The sequence below is a fragment of the Amphiura filiformis genome, chromosome 4 (genome assembly GCF_039555335.1).
Source record: "Amphiura filiformis chromosome 4, Afil_fr2py, whole genome shotgun sequence".
Taxonomy (NCBI): Eukaryota; Metazoa; Echinodermata; class Ophiuroidea; order Amphilepidida; family Amphiuridae; genus Amphiura; species Amphiura filiformis.
In genome coordinates, this window is record NC_092631.1 from 51,741,043 (window position 1) to 51,767,533 (window position 26,491).

Here is a 26,491-nt window from a genome sequence, read left to right on the forward strand (position 1 = left end):
GACAGCAACTTTTTTCCTGTACGGGGGCCCGGACAGTAGCCTCAAAGGGCTCGATGCCCCATAAATGGTTATTCAGCTGAAGAGAAACATAGATGGATTTTTTACTTTTCCTGGGAGTGATATCCAACAAGTTTTGTCCATGTCTCTCACGAGCTGAATTCATTTTTGGCCCCCTATTTTGTGACCCCAGGCTGCCCGTACAGCAATATGGAATATTGAATCTGGGGCCTATTCTAATATAACCAGGTCATCAAACCTTTTGTCCCTTTTGAGCTGAATAAATTTTCTGGGCTCCCAGTCTATACTGTGGTACCCAAAAAGGTTGTTTTGTTACATTTTCACGTGCTGTATGGATTACAAAACATTGTCTCCTGAGTATTTCTTCACCTAGAATGCTCAGCAGAAAGGGGCCCCTGAACCCTCGGGGCCCATGGACTTCGTCCACCTTGTCCCCCCGCTTGCTACGCCCCTGACCATATTGTTATTAAGGAAGATTTTGTCTCTGAACTTTATGTGGTGGTGGGTTAGGACAAACTGTATAATTTATATTGATGCTAACTACTGATGCATCTCATCAGCTAAACTACAAGCACCTTATGGTGGTGCACCTGAATGAATAGGCGGGAAATCCTCAACAGGTGTAAGGCCTGCACGCTTTATTGAATGGCGAGGTCATGGTCTCCGTTCTGCATGAGTTGAGTTTAAAAAAACAAATAAAATCAAGTTTTTAAATTTATTTAAAAAATGTTAAATTTGTATTTAATAAAATTGTTAAAATTGGTTTTATTTAAATTATTATTATTATTTCAAATTATTATTAACATTAAATCAATAATAATATTAATGATAATAATAATTATTATTATTATTGATGATACGAAGCATAATCGGTATGTGATTCCCTATTACTATACCTCATAAATATTTGGTTAATAACGCCAGCGTCCGAGTACGGTATTTTGACTACTTCACCGCGCCTGTGCAATTACGCGCACGCGGGGAAGTAGTAAAAACTTCCGCACCCTACTACCACACGGTGTCTCGACCCCGCGCGTCACCGTTCCTTCAGACGTAACATTATCTACACAGCGGCGATTCTGCAGACGCGTTTATCGTGAAAATGGCGTCTGCTGCAGTTATTTTGCTGAGATTACCGATGGATAATAACACGCGAATTTGACATTTTATGAAACAAAATGCTATTTATGGAATGTTAAAAAGAAAATTAGAATAATATACGTTAAAATGTAAATTGATTGAACAAAAATCCTCCAATAAATCAGGTAAGCAAAATATTAAGCTTAGGCCTATTTACCATGCTGGCCGGCACGTTGACTGGTGTGTTTTTGACTTTTGTTTGAACGATTTTACCGTGATAGTGCAAATATTTATGAGGTATAGTAAAACAAATACAACATGTTCCATTTCGGGGAAGTATTCAAAACTACTGGTCCCTCGGTGTTGAATGATTTGACTACTACCCTTCGCTGACGCGTCGGGAAGTAGTCAAATCATCCAACACCTCGGGACCAGTAGTTTTGACTACTTCCCCTCAAAACATGTTGTATTTGTATACTATTCAACGTCGATTAGGAAGTTCACCCGGAAGTTCATTACGCGGTCAGTAGATAACGAGCTAGATAGAGCTATATGTGACCCATCGGCACAACTGAGCCCTGAAGTCGCCAATCATCATTTTTGAGATATTCAACAAAAATATTCTGCTTGAAATTAGCTTTAAAATGATGTGTATCATGTCTATAGTACTTGACATTTAAGTAGTGAAAAATTAATAAAACAGTCAATAAATCCTTTGTTTCCTATTGTTTATTGTTAAGTTCAATGGAGCATATCTCAATAGTGGCACTGGCGACATCCGGGCTCAGTTGTGCTGAGGGGTCACATATAATAGTTGTCGAAAATTGCATGCATCATGGCTATTCATATTATGAATATTAACAAGCGTGGTTTTGTCTTTTAAATATTTGCAATAATAGCGATTTTTATATGGTTTATATACTTGTCATATCATACTGCAGTTACTGTCCGTTTTCCTATACACAATACACAGTGCTCTTTCCCATTGACGCGTGACCTCTACAAATAGCCCTACGTTAAAAGTATGGGGATATGACTAGTTAACGTCGCTGTGTGAAAAATAACCGGCCAATATTAAAAGTACTCTTCTAAAGTTCTAGAAAATATAGTTTTTAACATGTCCTAAATTTTAGCTAATTTAGATGTTTGGAAATATTCGTACTTTGGTGTTTTAGTTAATGTTATAGGTAATAGTACATTGCCTAGTTAACGTCGCTGTGTGAAAAATAACCGGCCAATATTAAAAGTACTCTTCTAAAATTCTAGACAATATAGTTTTGTAACATGTCCTAAATTTTTAGCTAATTTAGGTGTTTGGAGAGGGTCGCACTTTTGTGTTTTAGGAAGGATATGTAAACGACAGATAACACCAAAAATATGAAGAAATTATTTCCAAACCGTGTTAAGTCAACAATCATTATGTTGCTCATTTTCAAGAATGCTGGTTTACAAAAAGCAGGCCATTGTCTCATTTCGTGAACAAAGGTACACATACCATTGTTTCCTTTCGTTTCCTTTATAATCGGTTACCCAACTGAAGCTATAATACCAGCTTTATTGCGATATCGCACATGAAAACAGACACATGTGCACAACCAGAGAAGATCCGATTTAATCAGTTGAGCTGTTTCAATGAGTGTTATCTTGGTTTAATAGCTTTTAATGGGGTTTAAGTCCTGCAAAGGTCGAGATGAATTCTACTGTAGACATGACTGCATCATGTCTTTCTAATACTCCTAGAAAAGATCAAGGTAATTTTGCAGCAAGATTTGCAGATAATAATGAACAACTCTGGAATAAACACCTTCCTGCTGATTTATCAGCGATTCAACATCATAACTGCGTTGAAATTGGATCAGATGCTGAAATATTCCTACGATATGCATTTAAATCTAAATACATTGATTTAAAAACTACTTGCAACAACGTGAAACGTATCGGCGGTTCGGGAAATGGCGGTAAATATATTTGCGTTGATGCGATTAAAACAGACAGTTGCATTGTCTACTCTTTGGGCTCAAATTTGGAGTTTGATTTTGAGACCGAAATGATTGAAAGTTTCCAATGCGAAGTGTTTACTTTTGATTGCACTGTAGGAGACGCGGATAAAAATCAAATTCCAAAAGGAGTTACTTTTTACCCTTGGTGCATTGGCGGTAAAGATGAGGTGAAATCAAGACCGATGTCACAGCTGGTAATGAAACCAGAAAACCAAGAAACCCCTGGACAGTTTTACACCGTAAAAACTATAATGGAAAAACTTGGACATCAGCATCTCGATGTATCAAAAATGGATATTGAACGTTATGAATATGAACTAGAGGCAAATGGTGGTCATAGACCACAAACCTAGCTGGGCATGTTGGTACTTTGGAGGTATCTGACCCTGCAAAATGTTCCAAAATGTCCCCGTGGTCATGAGGTTTGTTGTCACCGAGTTTGAGCCTCGTACCTCTTACAGATGTCCAGAAAATAAAATTCTAAGATTTGACCCAAGATAACCTTTGACCTGACCCCTGCAATGTGTTCCAAAATGTTCCCATGGTCATTAAGTTTGTTGTCACCAGGCCGTTGCAACTCGTATACCAGCGCAATGCAAAAAGGTGGCGACACCGTCGGCTTCCCCCGTGTATTACTCGCCAGCGCCATTGATAAGTCACGGCCGCTGCCATTAATATTGAATATTGCTACAATTCATTTGTTTATGTTTCTTATATTCTTTCTTTTATAACTATGACCATTTATACGTGTACTTTAAATATTACCTGTCATGACTGTATCCGTTTGTTTGGTAAATTTTCATGAAATATTGATAAATTGAAGAATTTGTAATTAAACCCTGGGCGCCGCCATTTTAGAAAAGTGAAGAAAAATGCTGCTGCCACCACGACAGTACTAAAAGCGACCTAAAAAATATGCGTAGTGCTGTAGAGACTTACGTTAACATGACGTCACGAATATGCTAATTAAAGAAAAATGCTGCTGCCATCTACGTCCACATGTTGCAAGCGTGACGATCGCTGACCTCACATCGAAGATTGGAGTTGCAATTCCATCGCACTACGTGCTCTATTCTTTATTCCATGTTGTCACTAAGTTTGAGCCCTGTACCCTTCCAGATGTCCAGAAAAATGCATTTCTAAAATTTGACATCTGCATGACCTTTGACCTGACCCCTGCAAAATGTTGGACTGGTCATGAGATTTGTGAGCCACATACCCCTTACAGATGTCCAGAAAATGAAATTATAAGATTTGACCCCTGATAACCTTTGACCTGACCCCTGCAATGTGTTCCAACATATTCCCCTGGTCATTAAGTTTGTTGTCACCGAGTTTGAGCTCTGTACCACTATCAGCTAGATGTCCAGAAATTGCATTTCTAAAATTTGACCTCTGCATGACCTTTGACCTGACCACTGCAAAATGTTCCCATTGTCACAAGATTTGTTGTCGCTGAGTTTGAGCCCCTTACCCCTTACAGATGTCCAGATAATACAATTGTAAGATTTTACCCCCATAATGACCTTTGACCCCAATTCTGTGTACAAGTTATGGGCACTGGGTATAGCCAATGCATATGTGCAAGTGATGTCATTGAACTATATAATACTAGATTTTGCGGTTCTCGGGTTGGGTGGTTCTTGTGACTATCTCTAATTACCCAACACCTGTTACCCATATAGGCCTACTTGCCTATACCTTTTAAACTACTAATAGGCCTCTGCACGTGTGCCGTTTTGGAATCCGATGAGATGCACCTGCACGATTAACCACACTGTAATGCTTTCCGATGCTCGCACTGCGCCCGTCGGTACTCCGCGCACTACGCGACATCGCACCGATCATTTGTACCCACAAGATGGCGAAAGGCTGGCGGCCTCTATTATGATGATGTGGCAGAAGAAGCATTTTGAAGGTATCTGGTTATATACCGGAAATGTCCCTTTAATGACCTTTGACCCCAATTTCATTTACACCCTATGGGAACTGGATATAGCCGATACATGTGTGTAAGTTTTTGTTGCCAGAAAGAAGCAGAATCAGATAGCATTAGAATACCTAGGACCTAGCTCGGGGGGTTGTAAACCACCCAGCTAGGTAAGAAGAAGAAGAAGAAGCAGGAAAGAAGAAAGATCGGATAGCAAAACAGTACCTAGCTTGGGGGGGTGTAAACCCCAGCTCTAGGTAAAGATCGGATAGCAAAACAGGACCTAGTTGGGGGGGTTGTAAACCCCCAGCTAGGTAAGAAAGAAAGAAGCATCGGATAGCATTAGAATACCTAGCTAACAAGAGCAAAATGCTATTCGCAGATCGTGACATCGCAATTGCGGTAATTGGTGCCTTTTGATTTGGTGGTATCGTTTGTTTACGTTCTGCCAAGTTCAATTTCACGCGATACTGCAGGGATTGACTTGGGGATCGCAATCCTCGAGCACGCCGATCCTCGAGGATCTAATGGCCCCGGGCTAATGGCCGTCTGAACACGTCTACTTTTAACAAAAAACAAAGTGCCTTGGTATAGGCTAAGCATGTCTTCAACACCTACATTTGGTCAACTAACTTACTAAGGGACTTCACTTAGCAATAATAAATAATTATCAACCCTGCTCATCATCGGAGAGGGTTCGTCCGATATCATTTGGATATTGTGCCACGCAATACAGGAGCAGGTAACAGGTAATACCTCCCATAAAAAAATTATTGTCATTTTAAAAAACAATATCCCCTCCTATCACTTATCAGTTATCACATTAAATAGAACATTAAACAAATCATATCACTTGTCAATATTACAAAAGACAGTGACCACGAAAGACAGGTGACTGCTATATATTGTATATACACACATTACTTACCTTCAAATGCAATCCACTTTAAAATCCTAAATTACAAACTGACTATATAGAAAACCAGGAATCCACAACAAAATGACCAACTCCAACAAATTCTAGGTCAAATCTGGTAGTTTTCCTGGATTGCTTAGGGGTGGAGCAATAATGTGTACCCCGGGATGGTGAATTCTAAAAATGGTCTGCCAAACATCACTTGCCCCCCCTTTGGCCATGCCAAAAATCTTTGCCCTCTTTCGACGTGCCAAAAACCTTTGCTCCCCCTTTTGACGTGCCAAAAATCTTTGCCCCCCCTTACACATGCAAGACTTTTAAGAACCCGAATTTAAAACCTTAAATTGCCTTATCATATAATGCGAGCGGAGCGAGTACGAAATTTTGCATATTTGAACATGTTCGTAACGTTTTCCTACACCTTTTTAGGGCGTAATAATATAGAAATGGTGCCCAAAATATCTGTGCCAAAAATCGCTTCCGCCTGCGCCTCCCCTCTTTTGACCTGCCAAAAAATGCTTGCCCACCCCCCTTTTGGCCTGACAAAAAATCTTTGCCCCCTAATATTCACCACCCCGGGGGTACACATAATTATTGCACCACCCCTTATAGCATCAAGACTTTATTTCTGCTCTGGCAGTAACCTTCTGAAGCGAAAATCTTCACAACCTGGCTTTCACAATTTACAATGCTGACAACAAGATTTTCCACAAAACAGGTGGTGTCCAATTTCAGATTGGTTCATACTAGGGCTACTACATTTATAAAAAGGAGGTAAAGTCTACCTCCCATACATTGTAAACACTAAACAGCCCCTACATAATTATATGCACATGTGACATATATACTGCGCCAATAAAGTATCCTTACACTTAGAAAAATAATCACATTTTCCAAACTGAACAATATTGGAGTAAATTTGTTTTTTAAATAAACTATCTAATCCTGCACAGTGCACATTATGACACCACATTGAATCCAATGTGACTTCAACATGTTCAAGAAGTAACGTTACAAGCATTTGATGAGACGAAGGTTCAGTTTCAAAAGTGACACACTGGCCTATTTAAAACGCCACAGACCACAAATCTGGTTTGAGAGTCGTGAATGGCTAATTTATGCGTTTGCTTTAATTTTTTTAAAAAGGAACAAAAGAAAACTGAAACAAAAGAACTGACAAATAAAAGTAAAAACTGAAATAAAAACTACTTTAAATAACGCTTCATTGAAGAAACTGTGTTGTCTCTTTGTTGCGCTTGTTGGAATATTTTTGTGCCTTGTATCTAATAGGCCAGTTTGTCACTTTTAAAACTGGACCTTCGTTAGTGCATCTATTAAAAAATTTACACCAATATTGTTCAGTTTTGAAATTGTGATTATTTTTCCAAGTGTAAGGATACTTTATTGGCGCAGTATACATGTACTACATCAAATGTAAGGTGACACCACATCAGTGCTGCCGCATGGATATACCCAGTAGACAAGTAGAGGGTTCATGACCTGTTCCTGTACTTCTTAACAGGTTCCAATTACTACAGTTTTAAAGGCTCTGATACTATTTTCCCCAACTTCATGAACAAAAAAAGATAAGGAAAACAAATGAATTCATGTCCCGCATTCATGTAGGCCTATTCCATTTGCAAGCTATTTTTGTGTTGCGCATAATCTTAAACCATGTTTAATTTCACTGTAAAATACAAGAACACCAATTGTTAATGTTTAATGTTTAATTGTTAACTGGGATTCAAATATAAAACTTAATGCAAGATGTTTTTAATCAAACAAAATAAGATACATACTCTAAGATATAAGTATAAAATAAAAAAACCTAACATCAGAAAACAAGAAAATCCCCCGACAATCATTTACTTTTAAAAACAAAACATAGAGCCTGTAAACAAATGCTAGTTAGAGTTTGATATTAACTGCCATGATAATGGCACTGAAAGAATTAAAGTTCCTACTGCAAAGGAAACACATCTGATAGTTTCATATACCGGTACTAACAGTGGAATTACTAATCAGGCCAAAAACACCTTCATTACAAAGAAAGAGGCCGGAGAACACTTTCATTACAAAGAAAGAGGTCGGACATAACCATACAGAAATAAATGCTAAACATTTTAAAGCTTGGCTCATTAATCCCCTGTTTCCAAACATACCACCAAAGTCTGTAAAAAACGGTGCAAAATCAAAATCAAAAGATAAGCCAGAGCCTAATAATACTTCAAATAGTAAACATAATGTTAAACCCACGAATTTATATACTACAATTACTGTTAAGGAGTGCCTTTAACACACCTGATTCATATCAAAACATCTAATTCCTATTATTATTATTCCTATCAGTTATACCATTATTGTTTCTCATATTCTGCCAGTTTCAGGACATATTATACAAACCCTGTGTATCCATACCTTCCCCCTCACTCACAGGGGATGAGATTTCAAACCCCAATAACTAAATTTCCACTGAATCTAGTGATCTACCACACTGAGATCAAACCATGTCACAAAAATGAGGCTACAACAACGCTATAATTGAAACACAAATCGTCAATTACATGAATTAGCTGGCAAATCTCTTGTCAACATGTCAATGCCTCAGTAATACATGTAGTAATCACCTATCAAAATCAGCAAAATAGTTAACATTGGTCCTCTCTCGATACTCTCATAATTTCCACTGCATTGACATTTAACCTTAAAGGAAACCTTTGGCTTTGCTTTCAGCTAAAGTTATTCACGTTGTTGATGTGTCCAAATGCCATTATTTCAACTATTGCTTACTACACCAACCACTGTCACTATTATCCAAGTTTTCTGCAACAACCTTTCAATTCCCACTGAGCCCATCAAAAACCATATTAGCCATCAATCCTCTCATACACACATTCCCTGGGCTTGGAGGAAGAACAGGTGATTAATTGCGTTTTTAACTGATTAAGTGCCCCAGGTTAAATAAGAAATTACACGAACAAACTAACAAACACATTCATTCCTTAGGAAAAACAATGATTCAAAAAGGCCAAACCATATCTTCACTAGTCAAATAATTCTTACATAGCATCAAGTCAGGGTTTCATACTCAAAGGGTAAAAAAAAAAAAAACATGTGCAATTTCACTTAGTTGCCAGCGGAAGAAAACGGGAAGATTACAGTGGTTTGTTGCCAGCGGAAGAACCCAACGATTACAATACCTAGCTGGGGGGTGTAAACCCCCCAGCTAGGTAAATAATATCTGGCTTTGCCATTGAGGATTCATTGCCCTCTCAACTCGCCGTTGAATTCCACATGCATAACCCACTTCCAATACCAGGCATGGAGGGTCCAGTACGTTATTCGGAATGGGAACGAATCTGGAAGCTTTTGGAATATTTAGGATACAGATTCTTCTCCTATGAGTATAACGAAGGCTGCAACTGTTGCTGTGAATATACTGCATTAAGGACGCAGACTCTGGGATAATGACCAAAAGATCATACTCTTGTTCAGTACTCATCGCGGGACTCATCGCCGGGTATCATCAATACTCTCACAACGTGTGTGTGTGTGTGTGTGTGTGTGGGGGTGTTTGTGTGTGTGTGTCGATGCAGTTTTTTAAAGCCAATATGCCATATGTTTTGGGATTTTTTTGAGGGGGGGGGACCCATGAGTACGGATTTGGTTCTAGGGGCTTCTAAGTCTTGAAGTTGAAAGGGGCACATTTTTGCCGTTGGAATGGAAGGGAACTCTTAGCTGGAACCAATGGGCACCCAAGCTGAGGGTGCCCCCTTAGCTTGGGTGCCCGCGGGTTTGCACACCCTGAGCCCATAGGAGTTACGCCACTGGCAGAAATAGCAGAAATTATGTTGTGTTATTATTTAATGACACCCTGTATAATTTTGTATGGCATAATTTAACATTTTTACTGTAATCTGCAACATTCAAGTCATTTTGGAGTATATTTGGGTATTCATTTGTTAATACTTGGCCAAATAATGTGTATGTATTCCAGTTATCTAAATATTTTATATAAATTTTGTACAGGTATTTGACACACCCTGTATATTCTAACTTTAGGCAAAACTTAAACAACCTGTATATTTTTCAAATATATCACTATAATAGCACTTATGTTTTTGTTTCACCCTGTATATATTTTGGGCAACCCTGTATATCAACTTGAAACTCAAAAAGTTATTGTCCCTGTATTATAAGCTATCCGAAAATATATACTTTTCAGATTTATGGAAAAAATGTTACAGCACTTTATGCCACACCACTTCTGATTTTCGTTAATTTGTGACATGTAACACAAAGGTCGTTTAGAGGCCAAGGCCTAAAAATAATTGTTTGATTGGCGTATCCCGTCCGACCCTAAAAATAGGCCCGACACTAGACTATTTTTTTTGGCCAAAAAAATTAAAAAATTAAAAAAGAAATTAAATTAAAAAAAAGAAACAAAAAAGTTCCAATGCCGTAATATCATACGCAATTTACCGCTTAAAATGTTTGTAAAAAAACCAATTGCCGACCGACCTACCCTATTTTTTATGTAACGCCAATCAAACAATTTGTTGTTTAAGGCCTAACATGAACATGAACCTGAACATGAAAATCTATGAAAAGAGTGTATCGTACGACTATTGGGCGGACATAATGAACATGTACTGTGCTGAAGCCACCGTGACAGGAAGCTGTACTGCATGCAAGTTCCTTAAAAGTGGATCCAAATAAAAACAATTATATCGTTAATAGTTATATGTTGCTATGAACGTTTTGAACTGAGTACAAAACGCATCATAAATGGAAGGACCATTAGATCATGATTCGTATCAGACAAACAGAAGTATAATGGAGGTATGTATCCGAGACTAATGTTAAATACATGTGTAGTAAATATATAAGTCCTAGGGGTTCGGGCCGGGGGGGGGGGTCACTCACTACCTGACTTGCTACGCACCCGTGTCCAAGAAAAACGTCTAAAAGGGTATGTTTTTCACCACACAGCGTCGTCGACGTCTTTTTGAAAAATGGGTACTTTTTCAGAAGGCATCGCCATTTAGGGGTCCTTTTCAGCCAAATGCTTAGACGTTTAGGGTTAGTAATATTATTGCTTGAGTGAGTTTGCACTAATTTGATAAAAATCACCACTTCTTAATTGATTCTTGTTACTTTTATGCATGTTTTCTTTAGTATCTATAGGTCTGCAACATCAAAAAGACACCTTGGGTATCAAATTAGCTCACTTCCCTGTTTACGCCACTTAGGGTATCAATATAGATATTTCTCAGTTGACGCCATTTAGGGTATGTTTTTGCATGTGCTACGCCATTTAGGGTAGGATTTTGCATGTGTTTCGCCATTAAGGGGTGCAATTTGGTTATGTGAAAATTCGCCATTAAGGGTGAAGGGTGTTCGGGGGATTCATGGAAGATCCCTTGGCGAATAAATCCAAGCAGAAAAACACAAGAAAAGATAATATTTGGAGCTAGTGCTCTCTATGTATTATGATATAGCAAGATCCAGCATAAGAGAGAGAGTTATTTTGATGTTTCTAAATCTACACATAATAATTAATATATAACAAATATCAAGATCCCTTTTGATGAGATCAGGGAAGGAAGTGATGTGTAATAATAGAATGAACAATTTGCATAAATAATAAATAAAGTTGACAAACAAATAAAAGTTTACTTAAGAAAAGTTAGGCCTAAAGTAAAAACACTGCCAGGGGTCAGCCACATAGACAAACAAGGTCAAACATGTGGTTTGACCAGAGCCAAAAGATCAAATTAGGGGATCAGATTACCTAACTGATAGAGGGCAGGAATTAATACCAAAGAGTAGTGCCAGCCAGGGTCAAACATTAATTTAGAGAAATAATGATTTTACTACACATGCACTGATATGAATTGAATTGAATTGAATTGAATTGAAATGAAATGAATTGAATTGAATTGAATTGAATTGAATTGAAATGAAATGAATTTTGGGTGATTTTCATTGCATTGGAATTGAATTGGAATTAAAATGAATTGGCTTGTGCATGAATGGAATTGGATTGGAATTGAAATAATAATTGTGAGCAATAAAAGAATTGATTTGGATTATTGAAATCAATAATTTTCTGGGGTGAAATAACATTAATAATAACATTACCCGAGACTGAATTAATTTTTTGCTTCACGAGCATGACACTGCCTTTACAGCTTTATACACTGTCTTTAAAGATGTCAAAGACTTAGTTTTACCTTAAATACTGACTTGAAAAATGTATCTAATTGGCTTAGGCGTAACAAACTGAGTCGCAATGTACTTCTTGGTATGGGTTCTAAGCAGAGATTATGTAGGATTAACGATGAGAACATAAATGTTCATATTGAACCAAGCTTACTCGTGTTAAAAATGTCTTGGTGTCATAATTGACGAAAATCTGTCATGGAATGATCCCCGGGGGAATGATCATGTACAACATATTGAAAAGAAGGTAAAACCAGGCTTGTACTATCTTAATAAAGCAAGGTCACTTATTCCATTCAAGACACTCGATGTGCTTTGATTACCATTACTGCAATGTTATACGGGGTACATGCAACCAATCTTCTTTTCATAAGGTCCAAAAACTCCAAAACAGAGCTGCTAGAATATCTACTGGTGTTGGTCGATATGAATCTGCGACGGTAGCAGTAAGCACTATGAAGTGGCACTGGCACTGGCATTAGCACAATTTAATAGAAAGGCATGATAACCATCTTGCAACTTGCAAGTACTATGTATAAAATAATGAATAGGCCTAACTATCTGACAAAGAGATTCTGGATACAACCTAAGGGGCCACAAAAACGTTCTCATCCCAAAATCCAAAACAGATTCAAGGTTTATTAGAAAAATACATTTCGCAGCCAAAGGCTGAATTACATACATTGCACAGATAAAAATACATATTAAAAGCTAAATAATAAATGGCATATAAATATAAATTGACAATATTTTTAAACAAAGACACTTCAAATGCAAATAACTTTCCTTGCTCGCTCATACAAGCTGCCACTCACATTTACACAAATCAAAACAGATTTGCTTGTATTTAACCCTTTGCTTTACGAGATGTAAGGAAGTAGCTCACCCACTCCACAATTGCAGGGAGACAACCACCTTCAACAAATTGATGATAGCAATTCATGTCGAAGGACAGGAGGGTTTACATTACCAGCCGTTTCAGTTCCACACACCATATGATGGTAAACACTGATCAATGAGGCAGTGAGTGGTTGCCCTGCTGATTGTCCCCGGTGATTATTGTCTGTGACCAACGTGAGGCTTAATAGCATCAAAGACCCATTTAGCTAAAAGACCTTTAGCAAACTTTGGAAGACCTGCTGTAAGAGAAATTGGCCTAAGCTTGTCAATGTAAGGGGCGTTAGCTTTGGAATAGACACATCGTTTGCTTCCTTTAACTGAGCGGGTACTTTAACCTTCCGGGGGCACTTCACACAACCAACCATGCCAGTATGTTCCCCGTTATGACTCCCCTTTTTGGATTTCGCTGCTCTGAAAGACCCCCTAAATTTGGCACATGTCTGTTTTTTAGGCGTTTTTCAACCAGAAAGCCAAGAAAGAACCTTGATTTTGACTGTTCGCAGCTCCAAAAGACCCCCTTTTACTGGTACACCGTCAGATCCAAAAGACCCACCACCTCAAAAGCCCTCTGACTCAAACCAATGAGGACCTAAACCATGTTAACACGATCCGTCATCCAAGGCTTTTGACAGTCTTGGATGCTAGAAATGCGTCAAAGCTCCCACTAAGAGTGGGATAGAAGGTATTTGCCTTGGATTGTGCATCATTCATGGCATACACTTCAGTCCAGGTCTGATTCTGTATCCACAGACCAAAGGCTCTGAGATTTATAGAGTCCTTTACCGTTTGACTTCCGGGTGGGGGCTGAAGTGTTTGAAAAACAAAAACAATTTCCCCCACTACATGAACAAATAAAAAAATTTCTCTAAGAAAATAAATCCTGGCCAATACCTGGTGCAAAAAAAAAATCCTCCGACCCCAACTTCCATCCCACTGGAAGTCAAATGGTACGTCCCTAATTGGTTGAATTGTTCTTGATTGTTATCCCACACAAATTTATGTCCCAACCCAGCTGAAACAGTTTTGTGATCGCTTCGAACACTAGGGGATCTAAAAAAAACCTTTCTTTAAAACGTATATCAAAAATAAAAATACACTTCCTTCAACTTTTCTGTGAGCTACAAAAGATTAGACGAAAAAATGGCGATAGCAACCACACGGCGAACACTTCAAAATTTACGAGATTTGAAACTAAAACCAAAACCAAAACTGAAAATATAAAAAGGGCCGAAGTATAGTAGTACCGGATATATGAATAATTATTGCTATTTTGTTTTGTTTGTTTTTCTTTTCTAAGGTAGCATTATTGATATGTAGCGTATTGGTCCCAGCTCTGCTCCCGTACCTTCACTTAGGTGTTATATATCAACTTTGGGAAGACACTGTCCGCATTCCAGATCGTCATAGCTGTACCTGCAATTGTTGGGATACTGCATTCAAAGGTAAAACGACAACAAGGATTAACAAAGATTAAAACACTATGCCGAAATAACCAGAAAAATCAAGGTTTATGATTGATGGTTTAAAAAAAGTACCGGTTTCATATTATTTAAAAACGTAAAGCTAGAAAAATCTGATGAAAACGAAAATTGTGTTCTTCTGTATAGATGGCGGATAGCAGCAAAAGACACCTAAAGATAAAACTCCTAACCCTGGACTTCCAAGATGCTTGCAATAGGCGATCACAGGACCAGTTTCCACGAACAATGGACGGTCATGATAGCCCATGAGAGCTCGACATCTTGACACCTATTATTAAACCTCATCCGTCTGATGATCGGGTACCCATTGATTGAAAGTGAACCAAGCATATTTATGAAGTCGGATGAATTCCACTTGCAACCTTACGTAATTGATTGTTGGCCACTGTGTTGATCGAAATTTCGATAACGTCCATCACTTCTAAAGTAATGGTAAATGGTCACTCTCGGACGTCCAAGAAATCCTAGGCGTCTAAGCTTTCGTTGGTCAATTATTGAATAAGCTTAAGATGATTGGCTGTTCGTAATCTCCGGCCCCGTGGTTCGTCGATTTAAGTCTGCCGCGAAATTTCTGGACGTCCAAGATTGTATCTTAGACGTCCAAGGCGATCATCAAATCTCTTGCAAAAGAGGGTATAATGGGACAATTCTTACAATAATGAAATGTTTGCAACGTTTTCTTTCAGGGCCTTACGAAAAAGGGATACCGAGGTACAAACATGTTTATTTCAACGTAACGTCCAACACGTTTAAGATATGGGTTTTAACTGTGTTAGCTGTTATTACCTTGTACGAGACAGTACGTCGACTTCTGACACTAGCTGTAGCTGGTCAGTTACGATACTCCATGATGTGTCTTCTAATATCCGTCATTTACCCTCATTACTACTCATGGTGAGTATTGGCTGAATTTACGTTTTTCCGTAATAATAACAATAATAATAACGATAATAATAATAATAATAACACTAATAATAATAATAATAATAATAATAATAATAATAATAAAATCACATTTGCCCAGAATTCACTTCAGAATGCACAACAATAACACACTGTTTGTTTGAGTTAACAAAATAAGAATCTTAATGATGAAAAGTAGAGGATGATTGAACAATATTTTGCACATTAACATAAACAGAAATGCAAACAAATTACAATATCTGAATCACAATGATAGTTTTCTAATGAGTACTTATCTGACAGTCTTCTTGCTGTTGATTACAAAGAGTTCTGTCGCACTCAATGTTCTGGATGATTCTCTGAAATAATGTCCAGTTTCAACTTTGTAATTTCACGGCAATGTAAATCCCAGCATTGACAACACTCACAATGCAACCTGGTCTTCTAACTAAACTGCCGTATATAGTCTGTTTACACATGGCTTTAAACTGACAATACAGAGCAGTTTAGGATGAATTGATGCCCTCTGTTGGTCAACGTTACATACAGCCTGTCTCAAAAAAATTGTGCAAGTGAAAAGCGCCCTCTTTGACAATTAGAAAATAACGTTGTGACATGATGCTTACATCAACGTCAACGGCGTAGTCTTAGCTTTCAAATGCCATTTGTTCTGTTCAATGTGCTTGTTTTAATCTCGAGATATGTTTATTAAACGACAAAATGGTAAAATCACAATTGTGCCACTTTTACTAGTGAAAAGGGCTTTACATGTAAATCAGTGGTAGTATCAAGTTTATCAAAAGTTATTTCGTGAAATCAAAAGAATGCATCAATTACACAATACAAAAATAGTTTTTACTGATTTATCATGATGCAGGAATAATGATTCTCTTTTTCCACTTAAAACAGATTAAAAGATAAATAAATATTTCACATTCTGCTGTAAAATTAAATACATGTGCATGTCAATGATTTTATCATGGTAAATACTGTTCTCTTAGTCACTCAAGACATGTTAAAAGACAAACAAATATTGCACACTTATATATAGGTTAATGAACGCGTATTACTTGTTGGGACGATAAATTAGACAAAATAATGCACGCGGGAGTGCATTAGACGCATCAATATCGGCTATCAATGATTTACATGTACAGCTCTCTCCCCTAGTAAAAGTGGCACAATTTCGTTGTTAAATAAACATATCTCGAGATTAAAACATGCAAATTGAACAGAATAAACAGCATTTGAGAGCTAAGACTGCGCCCTTGACGTTGATGTAAGTCACAATGATATTTTCTAATTGCCAAAGAGGGCGCCTTTCACTTGCACAATTTTTTTAAAGACAGGCTGTATAGGTTACGCATTGCTTCCTTTTCTTGCGGGCCGTTATATATTCGAACTCCATTAGTTACAAGTCCTCACTATGGAAGTCGCAGGCCTCAACCCTGCCAGGCTTGCGGCCTTGATGTGGTGCATTGGAACCCCCCCTCTTCCTACTAGACTGACTAAATTATTTCCGCACAGTACCATAGACATGCATCACTAGACGACGGGCACCCTTGGAATCGGACGAGCTAGCTGGAGGAATGGCGGCTATATGCAAATTAGGAGATTGATGTTTACGTCCGTGACATCATTTTTTGTCAAACTTATTTGTGCCGTAAAATGACGAACATTGTCACTTTTCTTTCCATTACCGTTATATTGTGAGGTACTGTACACTGTGTACAGTTTTGGTGTTAGTCCAATTTAGGAAAATATTTTCCTGATGACCCCATGTTGACATTGGCTAAATAAGCGGCATTTTCCGGTCAGAAGGGTGACCATTCTTGTCGTCATTTCGGCATTTTTAATAGTACAGAGAGTTTGGACTTTTGAGGTCATCTATAGACTTTCTTACCAGTCGTTTTTGTTATCCAAACTGCAGTTCGCCCTTTGAAAAGTGAACTTCGACGTACGTGAAAATTCTTGCCACGACCAGTGGCGATCGGGTATTGTTTTTAAGGTTCCCATTTTTGAGCACCCCATGTATTACTCCTGTCCTTCAGTTAGCTCGTTTGTAACAAACGCTCATTTGCTTGTTTCATACTATCATGTGACTTGACAAGCGCATTACATAGAAACGGATACAATCAAATTAAGGTTGTCATTGGCTGATCTGAACTAAGGTTGTCAACAAAAATCGGATAGCAACGTTTGCACAGTATTTTTGTGGGACATGAGAGCACATCAGACATACTGAATTGCATTCTGAATATGATGAATGTCCTTCTGATATCAAATAATTTTGATTTTTTGAAATTGGCGACATAATATAAATTTTATGGCAAATTATTTAACAGTCCTCAAGTAAAATTTATAAATCTAATGATATGTACTTATAATTTAATGTAGCTGGTGGCAGTAGCGTAGCCAGCAGGGGGGGCAGAGTGCCCCCCTGACAAAAAAATGAAAGAAAAAGTGTCCCTCTGACAAAAAATGAAAGAGAAAATCAGGAGGGCAAATGAAAAGAAAAAGGGCAAGGCCCCTTTCTAGCAAAATTCAGGGCCAAAATAGTGTAAAATACAAAATTTTCCGCGCTAATGCCCTTTTTTTAGCCGGATAATGGGCGAAAATAGTGTCAAATACCATTTTTTGTGATATTGGAATTCTTCTGCACACTCGCTATGCAATGATCAATGCAATTTTTGCCAAAGCTCAATACCATTCACAAGATGCCAAATCGCAACAGTTTAAAGTAATTGCTAACCTTAACATGTTTAAATCATTTTCCAAGGAATTACCTATGGGTTATAATCGATCAGTTCTGATATTAGCTGTTATTGCTATGGGCCTGCGATTGGTTCAAATAAATGACAACGCGTATTACGTCGACTCGCACTCGCTGAACCGTGATATATCGTGTCATATCACACGACTAAGAACCAATAAGATTGCAGGAACTTTCTCAAGTGTTTAAGAATTTAATATAGTACAAAGATTTAACATCTTTAACTACACTTTTTTTCTCCCCCTTTTTTCTTTTTCTTTCTTTCTTTCTTTCTTTTTTTTCTTTTTCCTTTATGTTTCTAATTTACTTTCTTTCTTTCTTTCGTTTTTTTTTTTTTTTTTTTTTGCAGGTGGTCATATTTCAATTATTGGAATGATGATTTCTACAAGCAGTGGAACCATCAGCTCATTTTTTCTACCACCGAGATGTTCTCCACCATCGTAATAGTGCATCTACTAGACCGCAGGACACCCGTTTCTCCAAGGAAACTACTCGTCATAATTAGTATTGCACTTTTTCATATTCTAGCTAGTGGTATGGACCAATTTGTAGAAAATATTCTCAACATGAAAGGTGCTTTACATCAGACAATACGGGATATTGGGTTTATGTTACCCGACATATTACATGTTGTGCTGCCTTTGTATGAGCTAAGACAATATGCTATACGACAACATTTGACATTTTTCAATATAGTGTCTAGGAAAGATGTTTTTGCTTGCTTTGCGGCAATACTACTCGCGGTGACAATATGCAAATATTTATGATGAAATTTTTCTTCTTGTTGTCCCTTGGCAATAATCAAAATAAAACATCACTATCAAGTATTATAATCAAAGATATTTTAAATATCAATATCAATAATAATCCAAAATATTACACATATCAATAATAATAAAAATATTAATATCAATATCAATAACAATCAAAATATTAAAATCAATATCAATAATAATCCAAACTATTATATCAATATCAATAATAATCAAAAATATTAACATCAATTTCAACAATGATCAAAAATATTATCATCAATATCAATAATAATCAAAAATATTAATATTAGTATGTCAAATGTCAATATCAATATTATCAAAAATATTAGCATCAATTAATATCAATATCAATAATAATCAAAATATTAATATTTTTGATTATTATTGATATTACATAATGCCGGACAGTCTATTGAAATCGAACTGACGTCAAAAAATGTCAAAAATCGCAAAAAAGGTTTAAAATCATGGACCGTCGTTTCAAAATCGTAACCCATCGCAGACCACTGTTGCAATGCCGCAGGTACTCGCAAAGACCCGCCATCAACAGTCAACATATCCGTCACCCTCCGGACAAAATTCGCAAGCCATTGTCGCACCAAGATCGTTGCAATTTCGTTACTTGCCACCATGGAGCTATTAAAGATGGAGAAGCAATAGATTATGTAACGCATTGTTCACTTGTGCCGATTTGAAATCTGACAAGCTATTCATCGAAAGGTACCTTTTGTTTGGGACAAGGGGCTTCCGCCATTAAATCGGTAAGCTGACCCGACAGTGTATTAACGCTTTACCTAGCAGGCTACTGTCAATAAGTGATAAGCTAGCGGCCGCTAGCAGATTCGGCAGCGACAACTAACGGCAACACACGATGATTGACGGTAAATTCAAAACTGCAATTTACCGTCTGCGGTCGCTGACGAATCCGTTAGCGACCGCAGACGGCCGAAATTATTCGTCGCGTTCGTCGGCAAATTTTCAACATGTTGAAAATTTTGTGACGACAAAAAGTAGTTGTGATTCCGTTCAAATTTCGTTGGAGACCGCAACCCTCATTTCTTTGACGTTTCCATACCGTGCGAAGCCGTCTCTAGTCGTTTTGAGGTCGTCACAATTTCGTTGGTAGTCGTTGTTAACGTCCATTGACGAAAAAACAACGGCAAGTGACGTCACATCTCGAACCCTGACGACACGTTGTGGCAAGTAACGAAATTGTAACGATATTGGTGCGACAGTGACTTGCGAATTTTGTCCGGAGAGTGACGGATATTGACTGTTGATGGCGGGTCGTTTGCAAGTACCTGCGGCATTGAAACGGTGGTCTGCGATGGGTTACGATTTTGAAACGATGGTCCACGATTTTAACCTTTTTGTGCGATTTTTGACATTTTTTGACGTCAGTTCGATTTCAATAGACTGTCCGGCACGATGCAATTTTGAAGTTCATATAAAAAGAAATATCAATAATAATCAAAAATATTAATATTTCTGAGTAGTAATATAGCCTTCCAGGACATCTTCCGGGTCACGAGGTCAAAGGTCAAACCAGGTCAAAGGTCAAAGGTCACTTCCGGGTCGGGTGTCATGAAGTCAACCGGAGGTGATCAAAGGTCAACCGGAAGTGGTCAAAGGTCAACCGGAAATACCACCATTTTGAAAGGTCAACCGGAAATACCGCCATTTTGAAAAGGTCAACCGGAAATACCGCCATTTTGAATCGACGGTAATATTTAGGGACGTTAATAGTTAGGGAGGTTAGTATTTAGGGACATTTGACAAACGATGGAAAAACAAACGAGAGAGAATTGTTTCTTATTCTTTCACCTTTATTAAGAACATCAAAGACATAATACTAATAATTATGCTATCTTTATTCTTTATTATAATCTAATAACTACTTTTTACGGCTCGATTCCATAAAGGAGCGAGCGATCTGATTACTAAATACTCTAAATCCGTCACTTCGAAATCAGCGTCGTATATCGTTGATCTCAGGGTCTTTGTAAAACATTCGAGCAATTTTTCGCGTGTCGTAACCGCGACAACGGTGATACAGGTAAAAGAGGGAAAACTCGGCGTAACGTTCGTTTTCGAAGTAAAAAGCGACCCAATGTTTCCCGGGTTCCTTACAGGTATCCGTGTTAACGATGTACGCTCGAGGAAACGGTTTCTCGATCTTGATAGGAAGTTTATCCCTGGGTAGAACATTTCCGAATATGTCGCGTACGATAGGATCGGATTTGACGCATCGAAGCAGATCGACCGTATCCATCTTAATGGTCATAATCGATGACGATGGATCGAGATTTGGTAATTTCAGCATGGAATCCCACTCGGCGTAGACGACCAGGTTGACCGTGTTAGGAAGGGTACTTGAACTGCAATTCGAGACGAACCGATCCGTTTCGTAAAGGTTGAGATGAGCGTCGTCAGACGCATCCGGCGATAGATCAAAGGCGAACAGAGTGTATCCTCCGGCGTAATCTTCCCTGGCTATCTGTACGCCTCGGTCCTTGTGCATGTTGCTTGTGCCTTGAAACAACGTCTGATAAGCCATTATATGTCCTTGAAGGTTAGGTTGAGCGTCGGCTTCTTCGAAACGAGGTCTGAGCGGTTTCCACGGAATGGTTTCTCCGTTGCAGTGTAGAGCGAGGTAATTCAAGTTGAAATGTTTGAAGAAATACGGGTTCTGGCGTACGCTCCGTTGTATGCTGTATTATCAACGAGTCCAAAGATGATACGTCTGGGTATCTGTCCCGTAAATAAGCTTTCTCGGACAAAGGAAAGATTGCCTTGCGGGATCGAGAAACTCTTGACGTCTACGCGACGAATAGGGTACTTGGCGGTGACTCCGCGTTCCAACTCTTTGGCGTGAGACATGGTCTATGTCGGATTCAGTTTAGCGCTCCTTACGAAGAGAGTGGCGTCCATGATCTGCACTCTGTACGCGGGTTGTTGGATTTGAGGTCTGATACCCCTCAGTAGGCAGAATTCGTTTTTGCTCCGGTGAAGTTTGAGTTTAAGATCTACGCCTCCCAATAGAAACTTTTCCTGACAGAAAATGTCCGAATGAATCATTCCGACCATATCCACCACGCGACTATTATGGGTAAACTGAGCACGTTTCTTCAGTCCGACGTTAGCTTCATCGTCTATTAGCGCGGGGTCGCAGATGTCCATTTTGTACGGGGTATCTTTGTAGAAGAGCGCCGACGTCAAGTGCGATTTCGTAGCGTCCGATCCGTAAGTGAGCAGAGTTTCTATCATGGCGCGATAGGCGTAGGTGTTGGAAGCGACGCTGACCATTCTATCGTTCAAGTGGACGTCCACCTGATTGAACATCGAATGCAAAAACAGGTTCGTAGGTCCGACCGGGGCGTCTTGCGGTATATCGGCTCCATCGGGTAACGTGATTTTTGCCCTGACATACAGTTGAGTTTGCGACAGATCCAAGTAACCATCCGGAGATCCCGGTACCGTAAATTCCAACGGTCCATCTGACGTCACGGCGTTCAACGGTTTATATTCGAGAAATTGACTGCTGAGTATATCGGTCTGAGTCGGTGGAACGCTGAATAGATCCGTTTCGGTTTTAGAACAGGGGCAGGAGTGGTTACTGACGAGAGACATTTTGGCGTAACGTAGACTTAACGGTCGAAGATATCCAGAGGTCTTTTCGCTCGCTTAGCTCGCGATGAAATGACCGATTTTCCGGTAGTCTTTCGCTTTATACCTTTTCGAGCGGGTTGTTTAGACGATCGACGCTGATTCCTCTTCTTCTTCTTTACGGTCGTTTTCTTGGATGAAAGAACGTTTCGTACCGATTCCAGACCGCGTTGTCGAGCGGCGGTTCTTAGATTTTGACCGCTCAATACGTCTTGACCCACGTTAATTCCCGTTCTAAGGGCTTCTTTACCCAACTTTTGAGCGCCACGTTTGAGTAAAGGAACGGCCGCTCTGAACATTCCGGAAAGAATACTTCCTAACCCGTACCCCCTTTGCATTCGGGATCCCCTAAAAACCGGGAAATCTCCGCGACCCGTCTGGACGTAACCTCCTTGTTGTCTGCCAACCATGATGATAATGACGCGTATATCGTAACGTTTTACCTTTTAAGAATCCCGTTTTGACGGCTCTGAAACATAACTTGACGATGATCTTGCCGCGTTGAAATAGAATCTTCTCGCCCGTGTCTTGCCTGACACTCATGGTGATGGTATCGAAACGTTTCATCTTTACCTTGACGAAATGAGGGGATTGGTAAGTACGCGTAACGACTTCCCCGCCGTCGCGTTTATCGATGTGAACGTAACGTAAGAGGGGCACGAACGCGTCCCCCACGATCTGATCTTCGACGATATCGGTGTAGAGGTACAGAGAGTATAGCCCTCCGTTTAGATCCATGGGTAAATCCGCCTCGGTAGTTTCGTCGATCAGGGTGTTTCTATTCGTAAATCCTAGGATGGACAGGAGCTGCCGATGTAATTCGATAAAGGCGTTGTTCTGGAGTCCCACTTTGACCTTTTGAGTGTTTTTTATTCACGGTTATTTTCACGTTCTCTTTTCCGAGATCGTCCATGAGCTCGTGTATGGTTAGGGATATCTCTTCCAGGTTTTGGTAATAACCCTGCGGAATGGTAAACATTTTGAGGTTACTTCCCGTCCCATCTCCGCTGTACAGTACGTTGTTGAAATGTTCGCCGATATTGTAGAACGAGTGAGGAATGAAATTTCGGTCAGAGCGACTTCCCAATCACCGGACAGGTCGATAGGCTTGAATAACTTGGTGGTGAAATCGTTCAGAGTATTGTCGGGGTAATAATCAAATGAACTGTTGCTGGGTAGCGTAACGTACAATTCTCCGGCGTCGACCGCCATGATCGGCTGTCGAACTACGAGCGATGATTGATCAGAGTTACGCACGTGTATCATACAGAATCTTCCAAATCCACGATCGGGGTTCTGAGTGGTAAAGAAATGGATATTTTATCTTTCAAGAGCTTTTGCACGTCTTTATTTAGAAATTATTTCCTTTATCGCTCTGTAACTGGGGAGGTTGTCTTCCTTCCTCGAAAATATTTTTCAACGCCGAGGCGACGGTAGGTCCTTTCTTGTCCTTCAAGGGTCGCGCCCAGGCAAATTTCGAAAACACGTCGATGCAGGTGAGGACGAATTTATAACCTCGATTATATCTGGCCAATTTCTGAAATTCTACGAGATCGATCTGCCACGTTTGGTCGATACCGTCCGAGAAATAAATATTCCTGGGAAATCGCCTCCTACTCGGTTTATGCAGAGTGTACGCGTCTTGGGTAAGGAGCCAATTCTCGATATCGCGTCTAGTCAGACGAAACTCGTCTTCTCGTTTAACCTTTCTATACAATCTTTCTATACCTCCGAGACTACCCGGACCCGATACGTCGTAATATAAACTCTTCAAGTAATCGTCCACGTCCCTATCCATGGTTGGTCTAGCGGCGCTATGACGAATGAAACGGAAACAATGACATTTTATTCATTTTCGTTACGTATTTGTTGGTTGTTTCTTGATACGTTAAATTATCCACCGCGTGACGTTACAATCAGCGCTTTTTAACGTGTTTTTAGCGCAGACACGGCCACAAATGTTTTTTTTTACACTTTGCTTTGTTGGATAATTTTCTCCGATGAATGAGTCGTATTTTTGAACGGCGTTGAAACCGGTGCTACAAATCGCTTCAACAACAAATTGTCACGCCTCGTAAACTGTTGCAATATAAACACCGGTAAATTGGATTCTTGAGTTGTCAAATTAGCCACCAATCATGCTTTATTAACGGCCGTAATGCGCGTTGTTTCTTGAATCGCCAAACTATCCATACGTTGTAAATATTAGTGCAGTTAAATTAGAACGAGGCTCGTTGTTAAAAAACGTTATTACATACTCTCGATTTCTTGTGTATTTTCCTCCGATCGTGTTTTGTAATGACGCCACGTTCGCAAATGTTTATAACGGACGTAAATGTTTGTTGAATGCTCTCAATCTGTTGGATATTTCATCCGATACATTAATCGCGTATTTAACGTAGTTAAAAACTTGCCTCGCAAATAATGTCGGCGTTACATTGGAACGTAACTCGTTAAAATTCCGCCGCGAGAGTAAACCGTTGTTCCTCTTCCGTCGCCATAACGCCTGCCTTTTGGTATTCACCGACGCGTTTTTCGAAGAAATTCGTCTTACCTTCGAGAGAAATATTTTCCATAAAATCGAAAGGATTGTTCACGCGATAGAATTTTTTCGTAACCCAGTTCGACCAGTAAACGATCGGCGATGAATTATATGTATTGAACCATTAGACGTTCATTCATTCCTATCAGTGAGCATTTTAAAGCCTCCGTCATAAATTCACGTTCAATCGCTACCGCTTCTCGTACGATTTTCAGCGTCATTTCGACCGATGGTTTTTGGTCGATGTACGAGAATAATAAACAAGCGAAATCGCAGTGCAACGCCTCGTCACGACTGATGAGCTCGTTGGAAAAGTCAGACCGGGCATCAAACCTCTTTTTTCAACCAGAATATCGCGGCGAATGATCCGGAGAGGAAAATCCTTCACGACGGCGAACGCAACGAGTCTCGTGGCGAAAGTGGCATCGTCGTCTTTGATCCAACGTAGAGCCCATTTGGCTTTCTTTTTCACGACCGGTATAGTTTCCACGGCGTTGAGTAAATACGTTTTTTCGCGTTTGTCTTCGATGTAGGTATCTATAAGCAAGCTGTACATTTCCGAGTGAATGTTTTCCATCATGATCTGAAATCCGTAGAAGAACCTCGCTTCGGGAATTTGTACCTCGCTACAGAATCGAGTAGCTAGATTCTCGACGACTATTCCATCGCTACCCGCGAAGAAAGCTAGGATGTGAGAAATGAAATACTTCTCCCCATCGTTGAGACTTTCCCAATGCGGGTTATCTTTAGCGAGATCTACCTCCGTCACCGTCCAGAACGACGCCTCCGCTCGCTTGTACAACTTCCATATGTCGCGGTACTGAATCGGGAAAATAACGAACCGAGATGGATCGACACTTAGTAATACTTTCTCGTTTCGGGACATTTTCAGCTCTTATGCGGAAAGTAAGCTATGCGCCGTGATTTATATCGAGTGTACGATCACGATAACTATATAAATGTTATTACCCAGCTTTGGAATATGCTCTGGAATAAATAACCGTGAAAAATACTCACGCATGAATCATTTAACGCTTATGGAATATATTATGGATTTTATAATCTTGGAATGTACGAACACAACTGAACTATTTCGGTAAGTCGCAAACTTTAATTTATAAATATTCGTACATCCCGAAGTTGAACATCGTTGAGCGTCGTTGCAAATTGTTCGACCATAGACCCTAAATATTAACGTCCCTAAATATTAACGTCCCTAAATATTAACGTTCCTAAATATGCACGTCCCTAAATATTAACGTTGGTTGACCTTTTCAAAAT

The 26,491-nt window shown here is 39.2% G+C and overlaps 2 protein-coding genes and 1 pseudogene across 5 annotated transcripts in view; 1 reads left to right on the forward strand and 2 right to left on the reverse strand.

Moving 5' to 3' along the window:
• The window catches only part of LOC140151043 (uncharacterized), a 47,582-nt gene extending 28,472 nt beyond the window's left edge, over positions 1 to 19,110 (forward strand). The window contains exons 1-4 of one of the 4 annotated variants that reach the window (XM_072173236.1): positions 9,625 to 10,786; positions 14,367 to 14,511; positions 15,237 to 15,444; positions 18,576 to 19,105. In XM_072173236.1, the coding sequence (XP_072029337.1) occupies positions 10,733 to 10,786; positions 14,367 to 14,511; positions 15,237 to 15,444; positions 18,576 to 18,993 (825 nt within the window). In that variant the 5' untranslated portion in view covers positions 9,625 to 10,732 and the 3' untranslated portion in view covers positions 18,994 to 19,105. Of the gene's footprint in view, positions 1 to 9,624; positions 10,787 to 14,366; positions 14,512 to 15,236; positions 15,445 to 18,575 lie in introns of those variants that run through there. The other 3 variants (XM_072173233.1, XM_072173237.1, XM_072173235.1) reach the window with 3 other exon arrangements.
• Positions 19,111 to 21,885: 2,775 nt separating this feature from the next.
• On the reverse strand, positions 21,886 to 22,632 carry LOC140150248 (uncharacterized). The gene has a single exon (XM_072172252.1). The coding sequence runs from the start codon at positions 22,630 to 22,632 to the stop codon at positions 21,886 to 21,888; it is 747 nt and encodes a 248-aa protein (XP_072028353.1).
• A 2,489-nt stretch (positions 22,633 to 25,121) lies between these two features.
• LOC140150249 (ribonucleoside-diphosphate reductase subunit M2 pseudogene) lies at positions 25,122 to 26,096 on the reverse strand (annotated as a pseudogene).
• Between the last annotated feature and the right edge of the window lie 395 nt (positions 26,097 to 26,491).

Coding starts and splice junctions, on each gene's coding strand:
- LOC140150248 (XM_072172252.1), bottom strand. CDS start 22,632: ATGTCTCTCGTCAGTAACCACTCCTGCCCCTGTTCTAAAACCGAAACG.